This window comes from Monodelphis domestica, chromosome 1 (assembly GCF_027887165.1).
Source record: "Monodelphis domestica isolate mMonDom1 chromosome 1, mMonDom1.pri, whole genome shotgun sequence".
NCBI lineage: Eukaryota > Metazoa > Chordata > Mammalia > Didelphimorphia > Didelphidae > Monodelphis > Monodelphis domestica.
The window spans coordinates 603,151,646-603,170,105 of record NC_077227.1 but is presented as its reverse complement, the minus strand read 5'-3'; the positions used below and the strand labels follow the sequence as shown (position 1 = coordinate 603,170,105).

General features: G+C 35.1%; 1 protein-coding gene across 1 annotated transcript in view; it reads right to left on the bottom strand.

Annotated features, from left to right (window-relative positions):
* MERTK (MER proto-oncogene, tyrosine kinase) overlaps positions 1 to 18,460 on the bottom strand; it is a 127,149-nt gene that overhangs the window by 51,213 nt on the left and 57,476 nt on the right. The window contains exons 6-8 of the mRNA XM_007476583.3: positions 15,780 to 15,895; positions 8,011 to 8,194; positions 841 to 992 (exon numbers count right to left, since the gene is read on the bottom strand). Coding sequence (XP_007476645.2) covers positions 841 to 992; positions 8,011 to 8,194; positions 15,780 to 15,895 — 452 coding nt within the window. The remainder of the gene's footprint in view (positions 1 to 840; positions 993 to 8,010; positions 8,195 to 15,779; positions 15,896 to 18,460) is intronic.

The following is an 18,460-nucleotide window of genomic DNA, read 5'->3' as shown; positions in this document are numbered from 1 at the left end:
TGATCCTCCCAATACCCTGGAAAAGGCAAATAATAAGATAATATTATCCTCATCTTACAGATAGAGAAACTGAGTCCCAGAGGATCATCCAGCTCAATATTTCATCTAGTCCAACAGTCATGCCTAGGAAAATTTTGTAGTAGATTTGGAATTACCTTCTATAATGTTGTTCTCCAAATATGAAAATGTAGCCATATATGTGTGTGTATAAATTGTACATAGCATTTTAAAGTCTGCAAAGCACTTTATATATTTGAGTAAAATGTTAAAAATTACAGCATATGAAAAGTTAAAAGCACTCCCCAAATATATGAGACAATGATTGTCCATATATTCTTAGAAGGTAACTACAGAAGTTTATTTATTCTTCATACACCTGTCCCCTATTTCAGGCTCTTAGCACCTCTTCTCTGGATGCATCAAGTAGACTCCTAAACCATTTCTCTGTATCTGCATTCTTCCACTCTCCTATCCATACTAAACACAGCAGACAAATTGATATTCCTCAAACACAGATATGACAAATGTCAAATCTTAATCTAATCAAACTAATCAAAAAACTACAGTGATTTCTTATTGACCCTAGGCTAAGTTACAGTATTCTCAGCCTGGCATTTATAAATCTACACAGTGTGGCTTCCATCTATTTTTCCAGCTTTGTTTTATGTTATTCCCATTCCCAGAGTAGGGCACATCATGTTTGCTGAACTGAACTGAATACAAAGTCTATTCACAGACAGAAAATGGTCAAGAAACTATTTCACTATGACTAACACAAGGAGGCTAAAAGAGCAAGTCAAAAGGGCACATTGGAGTTTATTTTTTCCAGGTTAGACTTACAAATGACTCCACACCCTGCCACATGTACGATATCGTATAGCCCATCAGTTCACCATCCTGGCGCTTAAGTGGAGGTTTTTTCCATCTTACTTCTAAATTATTACTGGAACTATTCAGAAATACTGTAACATTCAGAGGTGATGCTGATGGAGCTGTAAAAGAAACAAACAAAAAACTAAAGCATTAAAAAGAAATTTTGTTACCGATAGTCAATAAGCATTTATTAAGCCCCTACTATGTGCCAAACACTGTGCTAAATTCTGGGTTACACAATAATAGATTAAGAGGCCTCAGAGGACAGCTAGTATAATTTCCTCACTTAATAGAGGAAGAATAGAGGCCCAGAGAGGTCCATGCAAATAGTAAACATCTGAGGCAAAACCTGAATGTAAGTTCACTGACTTCAGAGTCAATGTGCTTTCCACTGTACCACAGAAAGACAAAAGTGACAGTGACAGTCTCTGAGTTTATATCCTATCAAGGGAAATGAGACCAATCAAAAAACCAGTAACTCAGCTATCAAAACCCAGGGACTCAAATTAGAAAAAAACGTTAATACAACATGTACATGTAACTACAGCTTCAATAGATGCTACTACAGAGACTATAGATATGATTACTGTACTTTTTTTACAAGGATAAAGATCTTGAAAAGAGTTATTGTCAATCAGAAAGAGTGACAAAATATTTTGTAAGACAATTGAGTTTAATTCATTCCAGGCATTAACTACTATCTTGAGTGAGCTGACTGGGGATACTATGTTTCCAGAGTTGAAGAATAATCAATACTTGTAGTTAATGATTAGAAGTAATCCTGGATACTTAACTATGTCTTTGTTTGTTACACTGTTAACAAATTATATAGCCAGCAAGGCTAAATTAGCCTATAAGAAGTGGGGAGGAGAGGAAAGAAAGAGGCAGACAGACAGAAAAGGGAAGAAAAGGAAAAAGAGGAAGGAGGAGGAGGAGAAGGAAAAGGAGAAGGAGGAGGAGGAGCAGGAGGAGGAGGAAGAAAAAGAAAAGGAGAGGGAGGAGGAGGAGCAGGAGCAGGAGGAGGAGGAAGAAAAGGAGAAGAAAGAAAACATTATGGTTTCTCTATAAACTGTTGTGAAGGTTCCCAGCTAACTAATTAATGAAAGACTCTGCATATCTTTTAATTTATGAGAAATATTAGAACATCCCTTGATTACCTTAGAATTTGGACACCAATTTAAGAACAATTCAAGTAGCAAAACAGGCTGAGGGGAAAAGGATTGGTGTGGTTGTCAATTTATACAATGCACTACACAGTTCACCTGGGCTGGGTATACATTCTATTAAAAGGGGATCATTGTCCCTTGGAATACCAGGTCATATAGTTGGTTAATGACCAAGGTGGGAATTGAACTCAGGTCTTTCTGACCTTTAAATTGATTATTTTATCTGCTGTCTCCTAGCTACCTCTATATAATATGAAAAGTGTGGGCATCAAGGTGGTTCTGGATAAAGAACCAGGCCTAGAGACATGAGGTCCTGGGTTCAAATCTGACCTCAGATACTTCCTCGTATGGGACCCTGGACAAGTCACTTAACTCCAATTGCCTAGCCCTTACCATTCTTTTGTCTTGGAATTGATACTTAGTATTAATTCTAATACAGAAAGTAAAGGTTGTGTGTGTGTGTGTGTGTGTGTGTGTGTGTGTGTATGTGTGTGTGTGACAAAAAGTCATGGATGGGTTGTGATTATTGCTGTTAGAAGTATCCACATATATGACATCATGGATCCATCCTATCAAAGCAGGATTGAATAAGGAAATCTACCCATGAAACTATCCAGAAACTGAGACCAACCCAAAATGAATTATAAATCCCTACTCCAGAAAAAATTGGACCTGGACAAAGAATAAACACTTGTGGATGGATTCCTTATGTGGCTATAGATAGTGCTCCTTGACTGCATTCATTCATCCAGAGATGCCAGTGATAAAATATTATATCCCTGGCAAAGGACTAGAATCTCATGATGCATTTTGGTAACTGATAGTGAAATGTAAGGAGTTCTTCTAAGGTGCCATATTAAGTAGTGCTGCTAGATTCAACACTGAATAACACATGGGACTTCTGAGAAACAAGTCTGACTTAGTTTTAGGGGAATATATCTCTTAAATATACTCAGTATGCCTCCATTTTACAAATAAGAAAGTTGAAGTCCAGGAATATTAGGTGACCCACTCAAAGTCACATAGATAATAATTAGTAGATACAGGATTGAAAAGTAGAGTCTTCTGACTAATGAGTCCAACACTATGTCTGTCACATCACACTTATTCCTAACACTAAGTGAGAGAGATTTTGACTGAGGCTGTTTAAAATGTAAATAATGCTATTTCAGACACAGTGAACACATCTCAGGGCTAGAAGCTACAGGTGGAAAAAGATGAGGGAGAAAATGTAATTTTAAATTAAAAAGAAAACTAGTGTTTGGAGAAGCCTCACTGAAACCCCAGAAGCTGAGAAGTCGAATCTTGTCAAAAGTGTTACAAGTCAATTTCTAGGCAGGAAACCAATGACCAAAGATAACTGTCTATTGGAAACACAATTGAACAGAAACATATCTTTGAGTAATTGATTTGAAATAGAATTGAATCTAATTACGAGATTAATAGTGCTATACAATTTTAACCTAGTAACTATTTTGGAGTGAATTTGGACCTATGATTTCATTACTTTGGGGAACTCCTAGTGTGGACATTCCCTCCACAGATAGAGAAAATCAGTTCATTTGTAACTTAGATTCTTAAAGACTTGCCTAGAATACTGAAAATTTAAATAATTTGTCTGAAGTACCACAGTTAGTATGTGTAAGAGTGGGTTCTTAGCCATTTGTGTGTCATGGAATACTTTGTATTGAAACCTATGAGCCTTCTCAGAATGATGTATCTTAAGACCTAAAATAAAGTGCAGAACATTACACAAGAAACCAATATTATTGAAATATAGATATGAAAGTATATGAAAATATAGATATCAAAAAAATTTTTCAAAACAATTTCACAGATTCTAGGTTAAGAACTGCTCTTGTACAGACAGACCTAGAACCAGGTTTCCTAGATGCCAAAAGCAACACAGAATGCACCATTCCATGCTGATTTTGTAATTTATTAAGTCTATTCTCTTCTACTTCAGATCCATTCTAATTAATCAAGATTCTCCATGAATCAAAGGTGCATGGTGAGTATAAACAAGATTCATCACATGAATGGTAAAAAATTATCAGGAGAAGAGATGTAAAAGTTGTCATCAGAGAGATCAATGACAGGGGGAAAATTAGAAATAAAGCAAAAGTGAATGGAGGGGCAGCTAGATAGCACAGTGAATAGAGGGCCAGGCCAGGACTTCAGAGGATCTGGGTCCAAATCTGGCCATGGATACTTCCTGGCTGTATGATCCTGGGGCAAGTCACTTAACTCCAATTGCCTAACCCTAGCTACACTTCCATCTTAGACTTGATACTAAGACAGGAGAAAAAGATTTAAGAAAAAGTGAATGGAAACTAAAGAATAGCCCACGGGTATCTGCCAAGTGATATAGAAGATGCCCCTTCTACAGTAGATGAATCTCCCATGGCACATTTCTAAGAGTATCATAGGATGGTTAGGTAAGGGATAGATATGATCTTTTACCAATGGACAGAGTACCCACACTGATATTATCAAACACATCAAAGTATTCGATTACCCTTAGTCTATCAATATTCTATTATTCCCTTTAGTGAAACTCATACTTGGTTTATAAATAGTTTGACTTTTATTTTTAAATTACAAATATTCTAGTTTATGTTCTGTCCACAAGCTTGGCTCACAAGGATTCTTAGGAGTCTAGGCTCTTCTCTTACATCCACTCAAACACTAGGCTCCTGTAAGAACCTCATGTCAGCAAAACCCTTAAGCTAAGATAGCATTCTTGGCTGAAACCTTTAAAGGGCATTTAAGAATTACCTCAGAAGCTTAGGAAAAACAATATTTATCATTATAGTCTTATATTCGTAATATGCTTTTTAAAAAAAATGCAAAACTCAAGTTTTTCATTAATTGACTCTTAGAAATTGGTTATAGAACATTATAAAGAGAGTGAAAGACTGAGTTGGAATAACTTGCTCTATGCAAGATGATGTGGTGTAATGGATAGGGGCTGACCTAAGAATCAGAAAGACCTACATGTAAGCCCTGTCTCTCACATAAACTGACTGAATGGTCTTGGACTAGTCACTTAATCTTTTCTTTGGCACTTTTTAGAGATTCTAGATTACAAATGAGCTGCCACCTGGTGAGCAACAAAGTATTCTCTGCATCAACGAAATAGCAACAGACCAAGACTTCTTCCCTCTTATAAAATAAACCACTTACTATGTGACTTGTGCAAATAACAACCTCAGTTTTGTTTTCTATAAAATTCAGAATCCAAGGACTTTTCATGTTTCAAATCCTACTATCAATCCACTGTTCTATAAGTTTCAGTGGCTTACTAGTGCTTCTGAGATGAAATACAAAGTCTTTATACTGACATTTAATATCCTCTACAATGTGGTTCCTGTCTGGCATTCTGACTTTATTTAATATCCCATTACACACCCAAACACTCTATGTTCCAGCCAATGCAATTTTATCCAGTCACCTTCTAGATTCATATGTTCAATCCAAGGGCCCATAGCAATCTGCCATGTAGGTAAAGGTAGGTCTTAGAGATAAAAAAAAAAAAAGTTCAGAATATGGCCCACAGTCAGATTAGGAGTCAGGATATGGTGCATAGCAACTTCTTGAAAAGAATCTCAAATATGTATTTTTACTTCAAAAAATGACTGGTATCTCTTGATTCCAATGTATGATTAGGTTCCTGACATCCCCATTTAGCTTCTTGCTTAGCTATTATTTTTGTGTTTGTGATAACTGTCTTAGAGTATTTTATGAAACAATTTTTAAAATTCATACTTGGATTTAAGAAAAAAATTGAAGTAAAATTGAAGGATATTTTGCCCAATAACCTGCTTCAAGGGTTCAAACAAATTTCCCATAAGATTCTTCCATGATTCAGTCAATTCAACAAACATTTGTAAAGAGTCTATTCTGTGTAACATTTTTTTAAGACTATAATATAAAAGCAGAGGCTTTACATTGACTTTTTAAAACTGTTACCTTTTGTTTTAGAATCAATACTGTGTATTGATTGGTTCCAAGGCAAAAGAAGAGCAATTAAAGCTAGGCAATGGGGGTTAAGTGAGTTGCCCAGGATCACACAGCTAAGAAGTGTCTGAGGCCAAATTTGAACCCAAGATCTCCATTCTCTAAGCTTTGCTCTCAATCCACTGAGCCATCTGCTTGCTCCCTACATTGATTCTTGAGGTAGCCTTACCTTCTTTGGACTAATCTATAGTTGTGTAGCCCTGACATGATAGACCATTAGCGTGCCTCTATCAGCTTCTACCCACTCCTCTATCCTATATAGTTTATTATGAAATAGGTGCTCTTTACCACCATCTCAACTTATTTCAAAGGCTGTGGCACTTGAGAGAAAGGTGCAAATGTTACTCCAAAGTGAACAAATTCCCCTTCACCAAAAAATTACAGTTCTGCCTCTGTGACACCAAACTCCAATATTCTTTACTCTTCCTAATCTGTGATGATATATTTTAGAAATATGCAACAATGGGAGAAGGATTCTATAATACTATGAGATTATAAGCCTCCTGACATGGTCTTTTCCAACAACAATTATATAGCTTTCTTATGCTTTCACAGGTTTAAACCCTCATTAAAAAAATATACTAGATTCCGTAACTACAATAAACATTTGACACCACCTTTTTATAAGACCCCTTTCCTGATATCCACCAGGCATTAAGACTATGAACTAAGCATAATGTGAACCTCTGTTCTTACTTTGCCCTTATTTCTTCCCAATGCATCCTAAAAATGGCAGGTCTGTAGTTCCCATAAAAGTTCATAACAACTTCTGCTAGGACTCAAACTTTTTCTCAAGATCATGGGGTAACAGAGATGGAATGGATGAATGCCTACTACCTATCATTATATCACTTGAGCTTCCACTAACATGCTTCTCATTTACATAAAATCAGTAATGGCACCATTTCCTCTTAAACATAAAACATTTGCTTAACTATTGTCTCTTAAATATAAAATATTTAACAATATGGTAAAATCAAGAACAATTATAATACTTCTTTAAAGAAGAAATAAGTAAACATCACAATTACTGAATAGTAGGTAAAAGAAGTAATAACACATCACCAATAAACTTGGGTCACACTCTCCTACCAATACATATAGTGTCTATTGGGGATAATAGACACAAATTTACAAAAAGACAGCAAAGATGAATGGGGAAATTTATATACTGAGGGTAGGTCTAAAACCTGTACTTTAGTCCTTAATGCCCTTGGTCATTTAAAAAACAATCTGCAAATCATGAAGCAGATTCTCTGCTAACTGATTCTTGTCTGATCCTCCCCACTTAGCTATCAGGCTTCTTTTCCTCTCTTGTACCAATGAAGCAGTGTTAAACCCTTTTTCACTTAAAGCCACTATTAGCAAGATATTGAGAAAAAGTGTTATGCTTTTCCAATAACAAAGCAGTTCCCTTAATCTGGAGAAATGCTAAATTCTCCAGTCTGAAAATAACAGACAACTCTAAAGTATGTCAGTTATTAATCTGCATACCTGGGGAAAGTTTCTTTCAACATGGGGAGTTCCCTACCTTGATAAAATCACAAGGTAAGACTAAGAGGAATAAAAAAAGATCCATGGTCACATATTGTAAAATCTCTTTCCAGCTAGCTGTTTTTAAAATGCATATCACTGTTCATAATGGGGTTGAAGGAAAATAATGTGGAAGAGTCAACATAAATCTATTCACATTTATAGAAAAACAAAAAATGCATGCCTAATTCATGGTGCATCAATAACAAAATCTCTGTATAAAGATTATATTACTCACACACAGAAAATACTATTGTGCAACAAGCCCCAAATCCTAAAGCCCTAATAAATATAGGATGTAGGTATCTTCCATCCTATCTCCACACCACCAAAAGTTAAGACTAAAATTAAATTGCTTTTAATGCTATCATGTATAACTGTCCGCTAGACTGTTTTAATTGTGTCCATTGTAAATTACCTCCTTCAGTTGTACTGGCCAGAATCCAAGGGCTCACTTGAGACCAGCCTACTTCATTCATGCAGGAAACCCCAATGCTATAATTAGCTAAAGCCTGCAGCTGCTGAATTTGATACAGATGAGGTGACGCAGAGGTATTAAAGATTATGACTGATGCATTAGTCAACGGACTGACTTCCTTGACCTGAAAGCAAAACAAAAATTTAGACCAACATTAGCAAGTTATCTGGAATTTTATCTTTGATGAACCATGTTAATAGAGTTGGCACGTATTTCCCTTCCTCTCCTCTGAAATGAGGGACCTGTTTTCCTTTAGGGCACACATCTTACCTTTATGGACATCAATGTGAGTCACTCATACTAGCTCAATCTGCCTAATATCTGGAAGGGAAATGCTTTCGATGTGATCTGACAGAGGTAGATTATGGGGAAAGGAAGACATTAAATGACAGTTGTGATGCTTGGAAATATGAGTGGGTTATTTTCTCTCCCCTTCTCATTCATACTTTTATCAGTTTACTATTCTTTGGCTTGACAAACTTGATCCTCATTTCAATAGAGCTTTGGAATTTGCTTTTCAATTTCCCTGTATTGAACACAAATAAGATCTGCACAGGATGAGATAGGCATGGATAGGTTGAAATTTGCATTGATGGAAAGAACTCCCATAATATGAGAACATAGAACAATGAGAACTTAGAGAGTATTTATTCTGTATAAGTAATATAGTTCATTATGTGCAAAGATGTCAATACTTGTTGATAGACAAAAGAGGGATATCAGACTGGTAAAAGAATGAACTGGGTAATTAGAATTTTTCTCCCCAGGACTCCAAATACCATATTCCCATGTTGCTTCTCACATTATGTGCTATGCAGTTGGTGTAGATTGGGTAAGAACCAGGCAGGAGAATTTTACTCACATGACTTTTCTTAAGCTTTCATACTTTTGTTCTTTTATTTCTTCTACTTCAAGTGATTATATAAGTGATATATATGTGATATAATATTCAGAGTTATTGGATATTAATTTTAATCTTACAGAATTAAAGCAAAAAAGTGAGAGGGGAAGAAATATGTTGATGGTCACATGATGGATAAAGAGCTAGCTGGCCTTCATTCGAATCAGTCTGGCCAATAGTTCTGTTTCTTTTTTTATTCTGGGCAAGCCATTCTATAATGATTATAATTTACAAACAGTTGGAGATCTGAATGAGTAGTGGGGATTCTCCAAGGGAGATAGGGAAGGGATAATTGTCCATGTTTCACAAGTGAGAAAACTGAGGATATGTAAAAATAATAAGGAATACATATATAAATCTTTGACTCAGCAGTACCTCTATATACTATATATGTATATGTATGTGTATATACATACACACACACACACACACTAAAGAGGATCAATTGAAGAGGAAAAGGAAATATATATAAAATATTTATTGCAGTTCTTTCTGGCTAAAAACCAGAAACCAGAGAATTGACCTCCTTTAGGGTAAAGAAATTATCAAACTGTATAAATGCAATAGAATATTATGCCAAAAGAAATTATGAAATGAACCATTTCAGAGGAAACTGGAAAGACCTGTATAAATAAGTCAGAGTGAACTAAATAGAACAGGGAAAAATAATTTATATATTAACATTATAAAGAAAAAATTTTTTGAAAAACTTAAGAACTCTGATCAATGCAATGATCAACTAGGGTTCCAGAGAACTAATAATGATGCATACCATCTACTTACTGAGAGATGATGCACCCAAAATAAAGAATAAAAGATAGATTTTTGGACATAGATGATATAGTAATTAATTTTTCATGACTATGCATATGTTAAAAGGTTTTGTTCTTATTTTTGTTTTCTAATAGGGATACAGAGGGAGGTGTGAAGGTGGGGGAAGTGAGAGATCAGGTAGAAGAAAGAAAGAAAGAAAGAAGGAAAAAAGAAAGAAAGAAAGAAAGAAAGAAAGAAAGAAAGAAAGAAAGAAAGAAAGAAAGAAAGAAAGAAAGAAAGAAAGAAAGAAAGAAAGAAAGAAAGAAAGAAAGAAAGAAAGAAAGAAAGAAAGAAAGAAAGAAAGAAAGAAAGAAAGAAAGAAAGAAAGAGAGAAAGAGAGAAAGAGAGAAAGAGAGAAAGAGAGAAAGAGAGAAAGAGAGAAGAGAGAAAGAGAGAAAGAGAGAAAGAGAGAAAGAGAGAAAGAGAGAAAGAAAACCGGGGGGAGGGGGGGGTCATTGAAGCACCAAGAAAGATACACCAGAGAGAACTGAGGAGCCAAAAAAGAAAGGAAAAAAAGGACATTTCAAAAGGTAGTGTGGTAGAAGTTAATACTTCTGCCCACAGTTTTTGGTAGTGTTTTGAATGTTATATGTTGAATTTATTATAGTTAAAAGATAAAGCAAGAGGCACATAATAAAAATATTCATTTTCATGACAATCTTCTATTATACTATGCATATGGAAATGTCTATTTTATTTGGTTTGTTAAGTTTATAATATAAATATTCATTGAAAAGAAAAGAAAATAACAATAAAAGGCAACTAATTTCAGATTAACTGCAATGTAATTGATAGAATACAAGATTCAGGTGGAATATATGGATTCAAATGACAAAAGTCATCTCTCCTCTCTATACTCAGTTTCCCTATCTATAATTTAGGCTTATTTGCCTCTATGATCCTTGGATCTATAAGCTATCATCCTATGATCATTATTGGTCCAGAAAAAGAGATGATGAAATATACTTCCCAGCTGTCAGCAAGAGAAGGAGTCTATGTGTGAGTAATATGGGTAATGCAGGCAGATCCAATAAATTGTTGGTTTAATTTTGCCTCCTTTTCTTTGTTGCAAAAGATGGGGCAGTAAGAGTAGGAAAAGCTATATCAGAAAATTACTAGCATGCCAAAAAGTCATTAATAAGACATTACATTTTAAAAATGAATAATAAAAATTTTAATCCACTAAATATTAATTTCAATAATTTTGGAATCCACTACCAAAAACTGTGGGCATAAGTATTAACTTCTACCACACTACCTTTTGAAATGATCTAGTCAGTGACTTCAGGTAAGTTTGTTTTTGATGAAATTTCTCTATAACTTGATATAAATGATATTTAATTTAAAAGATTATTCAATGGCTCTCTATTGCCTTCTAAGATAAAATACTATTTGGCATTCTTTAAAAAGCTTCATAATTTGACTTCAGCCTATCTACCCAGGCTGCTCATGCATTAACCTCCTTCATGTACTTTATGTGCCAGCCAAACCACTCTATTTCCCATTACCTCATGCATCTATTCCCATCTTTGTGTCTAATCCCCATACCTAGAATGTTCTCCTTCCTCCTATTCATCTCCTTGGAACCTCCTAGCTCAAATCAAGGACCATCTTCTATGAGGCCTTTTCTGATTCTCTCAATTGTTATTGCCTCCTCCAAAAACTCTACATTTATTTTGATTATTATCTTGTATTTACTTACCTGTGTTTATGTTGTAATCTGTTTCTCATCCCCACCTCATATAAACTCTTAAATTCTTTAAGAACAGAGATTGTCTTGATTTTGTTTCTGAATCCTCAGCACCTAGAACTGTGCCTACCACATAATCAGAGCTTAATACATGCTAACCTAGTTATTGAATTGAATTATTCCTTCTCTAACAGAGGAAACAATGTTATTTACTTATTACTTCCTAAACTAACAGAGCTATGATAAATTCATTATGGTTTTTTCCCTTAATTTATCTATAGTTAAAAGAAAATGGTACTGGGGGTCTGAAAGATACCAAAAATGTCTTGAAGACATGGAAGAAAATATATAATAATAGATGAAAGGAACTTTAGATACCATATATAGCCCAATCCCCTCATCTTAAAGATATGAAAACTCAGACCCAGAGAAATAAGTGTTTTGCTGATGTCACATAGGCAGTAAATAACAATCACAAATGGGCAGCTAGATGGCACAACAGATAGAGCACTGGGCCTGGAATCAGGAAGATCTGGATTCAAATCTAGCCTAAGATGCTGTGTGACCCTGAGCATATCACTTACATTCTGCCTCAGTTTCCTCATCTGTAAAATGAGAATAATAATAGCATCTACCTTCCAGGGTGGTTAAGAGGATCTAATGAGATGATAGTATTCTTTTCTTAACACCACAATTCTTCTACTTCTCAGTACCTTCTTGGAGTGACCCTCTACACCAGAGGTATAACTAGTGTACCTGGAATAGACAGCACAAAGTAGGACTATATATGAGGGTCAGGAGACCCACCACCCTGTTATAAGGAGACAGAAACATGCAGCAAGGGAGGCCACCACATGAAGGGGAGCAGGATGAAGAAAGGAAAACACTCATTCTAGTTTGCCATCTGGTGGCTTCCTATTTTACTATTTTAACTATTCTTGCCAACAATGAGCTATGTTCTATTATTTCGAAGCCATTGAAAGACTGCAATTGATGTCAGTGCCCTCTAAATTTTGTGTCCTGGGACAAAGCCCCAATCACTTTGCCCTAGTCATGACTCTTTCTTGAACAAAATATTTCATTGTAGATCACATTTAAATTTGCTACTGATGTACTCTCAGATGTCAGAGGTTCTTAATGGTAGCTACTCTGCAGTATGTCTAATTGTCCCAGTTTCTACTTGGTAACAATCTGCCATAACAATTCAGGAAGATTTTAAAGTCACATAACTTATTCCTCTTAGTCATAGCACTGTAACTTCTGTATAAAGGGTGTAAAATATTATTACTCTTATTTCAGAATATCTGCTTTTTCTTAAATCCAGGCCAAGCTACTGTGAATAAACATTTTTGGAATTCCAAATGCTCTCTGTATTAATAAAGGGAAAACAACCAGAGCTGAGCCTTTCAGGAGAGGAAGGAGTAAAGTCACCTCTCATGGCTGGTAGTGTTTATGAGCTTTGGGTTTCACCCAATGACTCATACTCATATCAGATTATACGTAGCTGCCAAAACTTCATTGGTTCATGCTAACAAGCCATTGGAAGGAGGCACAAGAAATCAAGTGCATTTAATCCCAAGGGGATTCCTGGCACTTAAAAAGAATTACATTTTGTTTTGGGGCTCTACCTACTTCCTAGTTGACCAAACATAAAAAATTAAATCAAAGGAAACTTCTTTGTCCTTCCACCTCCCACCTCATTTCCTGTGCTGCTTTTTCAAACACACATTTTGGGGCAAAGGGAGAGGTTCATAAGAACATAATACAGAATTGCAAGAATTCTACAAATCTCCTCTTGGTAGCTTCCCAAGCACAGAGAAGACAGAAAAGTTCAAGAAGTACATGGGGCAAGTAAAAAACATAATGAGAGACATGTCCCAAACACCATCATATCTTTCATATCTTTTTATGTAGATAACAAAAGGGATCAAATGCAGGGCAAAGGGAAATACAAGGGTGTGTCTTACTAGTGTTATTATTTGAATCTCATCCAGAGAATTCGTTTGTGAACAAGTCAGAATCTAAAAGTGTAGTGAATTGGTCAAACCCTTCAAAGCCACACACACAGTTTCTATAAGGATAAGAATGCACTTATTAAAAGATAACATGAGAATGATAGGTCCAAAGGAGTCAACTCAGATTAACCTTTAAAGCAGAAAGGAAGGGGGATAGAAGAGGTGGTTAGGGTAGTTGGGGGGAATGGGGATGATATCAAGAACTCACAAGGCTATGTATGACCTTATTTAACACTATATAATGCTGAGGGTGACTTTAAATGCTGTGGTTGGCACTATCTCAGTGTTCTAAGGAAACCTACATAGTAGATGACATTTGCTTTTGGAGCTCTCCCTGTTTTCTCCTTCCAGGGCCAGTGCCCCCAGATCTTTAAAAATCTTCTACCTTCTTCCACTAATCCCTATTCTCCCATGAATAACAATAAGCACAATCATAACTGATGCTTTGTGTTTCCTTATACTTTGAAAAGTACTTTACATACATAACATCATTTGACTTTCATGTAAGGTAGGTACCATTTTTATAGATGAGAAAATTGAGATTTGGAGATATTCAGGGACTCACAATTTGATCACACAAAGCTAATGACAGAGGCAGAATTTAGACCTAGATCTTCCAAATTCCAAGACTAGCCCTCTGCTATAATACAGCTACCCATCAAATACCCAATTTGCAAATTGCTTCCTCTCCAACAGTACTTTAATTCTTTTAGTGCAATTGACTCCTTTCCTTTTGTCCCTATTTATCCATAGACCTTATCCAAGTTAGAATACTCAACCCTTATAAAAGAGACCTAGATTCTTATTATCAGGTATGTAGGTGAGTTCCAAATCATTGACTGGGGTTTTTTAAAATAGGACATTATCCATTTATAAAATGGGAAAATGAGCTTTGACCCATTTTATAAGCATAGTATGTAAGATGATATCATTTTTTAAAAAATATAAGTAATGCTTTCTGCTCCCTGAAGAAAGGGCCAGTATAAAAATAAGGTGAAACTGGGAAGAAACTATTGGAGGTTCCTACTATTAAACAGTGTATAGTAGTTTTAAGAATTAAATACATCCAGAGTTAGGAAAGCATACTGCACCAAGTGAAATGGCTGCAGCCTTTCTTTCAAGACTTATTTCATATCACTCCCATTTTGGTTAAAATGACCCATTTACTGTTCCTGAAACTTTGTACTCCACTCCCACCTCAATAGCTGTACATGTACTCTCCCCCAAAACTAGGATATACTCCCTCTTTACCTCTTAGAATGTTAGTTTCCTCCAAGGTTTAGGTCTTATACCACCTCTAATATGAAGCCTTTCCAGAACCTCTTAGTTGTTAGGATTCAAGGTATCCCCAAAAACTATTCCATTAATACAGATATAGATTTATATAGATCCCACAGTAATCTACACAAACACATCTCTATATACATCTTTATATGTATATATAGATACAAATACATGCATGTTGTAACTTGTTCTAGTAAACATATAGACTTCTTAAGAGCAAGGGTGTTTTTCAATTTGACTTTGAACTCCTAGTCCTTAGTCACAATGTTTTACACACAGTAGGTACTTAATAAATGTTTGTTGGATTTGGACTGGATTAGAAATTGGCTTATCTTAAAAAATATTACCAATTTGTTACCCTTCCAAGCAAAAACTATTTGATGCAACTGTCAGAAAAAAATGCAGAAAAAAATGTGTAGAAAAATTCCATTTGGCATTAAGAATGCAACACTAGGCTATCAATACTCATGGAACTCAATGGAAAGCATGTAAGTAAACTCAGTTTACACAACTGATCTTGACCAGAAACTGAAGAAAGAAATTTCCATTGGTTTTCATCTTTCTTGGGATCATTATGGAAATAAAAATTTCTCATTTCAAGTAGCAGATATCTCCATGGGGGGACACCTGAATTGAATGAAAGGATAAGATAGGTATTTTATCAGAACAAAGAACCCAGAGGCAACATAACATAATGAATAGTATTCCTGATCTGACCTGAGTACAAATGCTACCTCAAATTCTTAACTTATGCTTCTAGTCTCTGAGGCTTAATTTCCTCATCTACAAGATGGAACTAATAATGGTACCTATTTCACAGGGTTGTTATGGGGATCAAATGAGATCAGGTGCATGAAATAATGGACAAATCTTAAGGAGTTATATAAATAAAAGACACTATTATTATAGGAATGGCAATAATCACAGATGACCTTTCTAAAAGAGAGAGAAAAAAGGCTAGAAAAAAGATTGCATGGTGATTTTCTTTCTCATTGTTGACACTTACATGAACACTGCAGTTGATAAAGGGGGAATAACCATCAAAGCCTGGCACCCAAGAGATCAGGAGGGTATGGGCAGTCTTATTCTTGATGATGACTTCATTTGGAGCAGAGGGAATGGCTAAAGGAAAAGATAAAATCAGAATATATCTCAATGATAATTAAATAGCTAAGATCTTTAAAAGCACATGAGACTTCAGAGAGGTAGGGAATTAGTAGAAAAACTACTGAAAGAACAGTCAGATGAAAATAGCTTTATCATATATTTTTACACATTTTTCTGTGGTATGAAAGAGTATATAGTCTGGCTGGTAAAAGGCAAAAGACATCAACAAAACGTGTTTTTTAAAAATATGTGTCAAATGGTAGCATGGTTACCATCAACCCTTCTGGTGTTTTGTATGGGGAGAAAATACTAATTTAATTTGGAAAAGGCATGTTTAGTTTAAAAACTTCATTAATTATCTACTTTCTATGTTCAAGGCACCATTAGTCACATAGTATGCAAAAATAGATCTAACAACGCTCCTGATCCCCAGAAGCTAACACCCTCACTGATATAACCATGAATCTAACAAAATTTTCTAGCTACAGAGAAATAATGCCTAGCAGCAGAGGAAGACACAGATAGCATTCTTATTCAAAACTTAAGATTGATATGAAACCTAGTAATTTGTTCTCAGATAGACCTGAACTCAACTTACAGATTAATGAATCCTAGACTCCTTCAATAGCATAAGAATTTTAGCTAGTGTAGAATTAGGTCTAAACACATGGATATCACTATAAATAGGCATATGTAACTTTCAACCTTCTTATGTGAATACATGAATTTCTATTCTCCAATTCTAAATAAAGTTTTAAGATCTGGAACATTCCCCCCCAAAAGCTGAATAAAAATTCATGGCATCAATGGAAAATTGAATGAATATGAGAGAGAGAAACAGAGAGAGACAGAGACAGAATCAGAGGATGTTAGTCATAGGTGTAATCTAGAATTCATCTCATTCAATCATATTTCACAGACAAGGAATCTGAAACCCAGAAAGGTCATGTCAGAAAAGCAGTAAATGACCAAAATTCGAATGTAGGTCCTCTGATACCTTATCTATGAATCTTCCCACGTGACCACTTAAATAGAGCCAAGGTTCCTTTGAAAAAAATTTATCCCTTTTTAGCTCTCCTCTAATTATAGTCCTTAAGTCTTCCCAAGAATGCTTAGTAAGAAGACCTAAGTGTTTTTTAAATTTTTTTCTAGACTAAGTCGATAATAAAAATTCATATTTATATAGTGTTTTAATGCATACAAAGTATTTTCCTCATAAACCTGTGAGGTATTTTCGAGGTGAGGTAACAGACTTAAAGAAGTTACAACACTTGCTCATAATTATAGTATCAGAGCTGGGCCTCAAGCCCACATCTTCTGACTTCAAATTGCAAATGTTACTCAAAGGCTCTATTTAGAGCCTTATAAACAACCCCCACAAAAATCAATCGGTCCATGAGGCCCTGCATTCAAAAAGAAGAGTTGGGTCTGCAGGTAAAAATTAGCACTCTGTCTACCACTGCATGAAGTAAAATTCACCCTAATCAAGTTACTGATAGATAATTTGCAAAACTGTCCTAAATCATTCAGCTTTGAAGTGCATGAATAGCTATTGGTCTTCATATCCAAAAGTGCACTGCCTATACAATAATAAATTTGTCTTAGAATAAAGGAGCTACCTGGGGAAAGATTTTAAAGGCTATTAATGGGAATATCTTTTTGAAATTATCTTATTAGGAACAAAATTTATCTAAATTCATAGCTGTAGGGTCAGCTATCAGCACCAAGTAAAGAATAGCTCTGATTTCCTTATAAATGCTACTTACATCAAATGGAGTAACCATGACTCTAGGATTCTTGGAATTCCTAAAATTTCCCACAGAAATTATAATAATGGGCTATGGAATGAAGGAAGGAAGTCATACAATTTCTCTGCCATCAACTTTCATTTTGAACCTTCTACATCAAATGAACATTAGAAAGGGTCTTTTAGAAACTTAGATCACTGGTTTGTTGAAACTAAAAGTATTGGGAGTATTCTTCTATGACTCTTTAAGTTAGTAGTATGAGGATAAAAATACTCCTGCTTCTTCTTAAGTATCATCTAAAGATAAATTATATTAACTTAAAGGATAATGAGTATTTACTTTTAATATAGTTTAAGAAATTCTAAAAGATAACAATCTATTAAACTACAAGGTACCTTATCTTGGATAAAATGTTTAATTTTCCCCCAATTCCAGAAAATCAGAGTGTTTCCTGGTACCAGTATGCCTTTTTGGTTTATTAGACACTATTCCCCTTTATCCACTCTTAAATTCAGCCAAACTAACCTTCTTACCATGTCTCATACCTGATATTTGCTAGATGATTCAATGGTCAGGACACCAGGCTTGGAGTCAGAAAGAACTGAGTTCAAATCTGACATCAGACATTTATAGATGTCTGATCCTCGCCAAGTCACTTAACTACTGTCTGCCTCAATTTCCTCATTGGTAAAATGGGGATGATAATAAATCCCAGAGTTATCAAGGATAAAGTTTAAAGCATTTTGCTAACCTTAAAAAGAACTATAGAAATATTAGCTATTATTATTATGATACTTTATCTCCACCTCTGTGACTTTGCATGTTGTCCAGC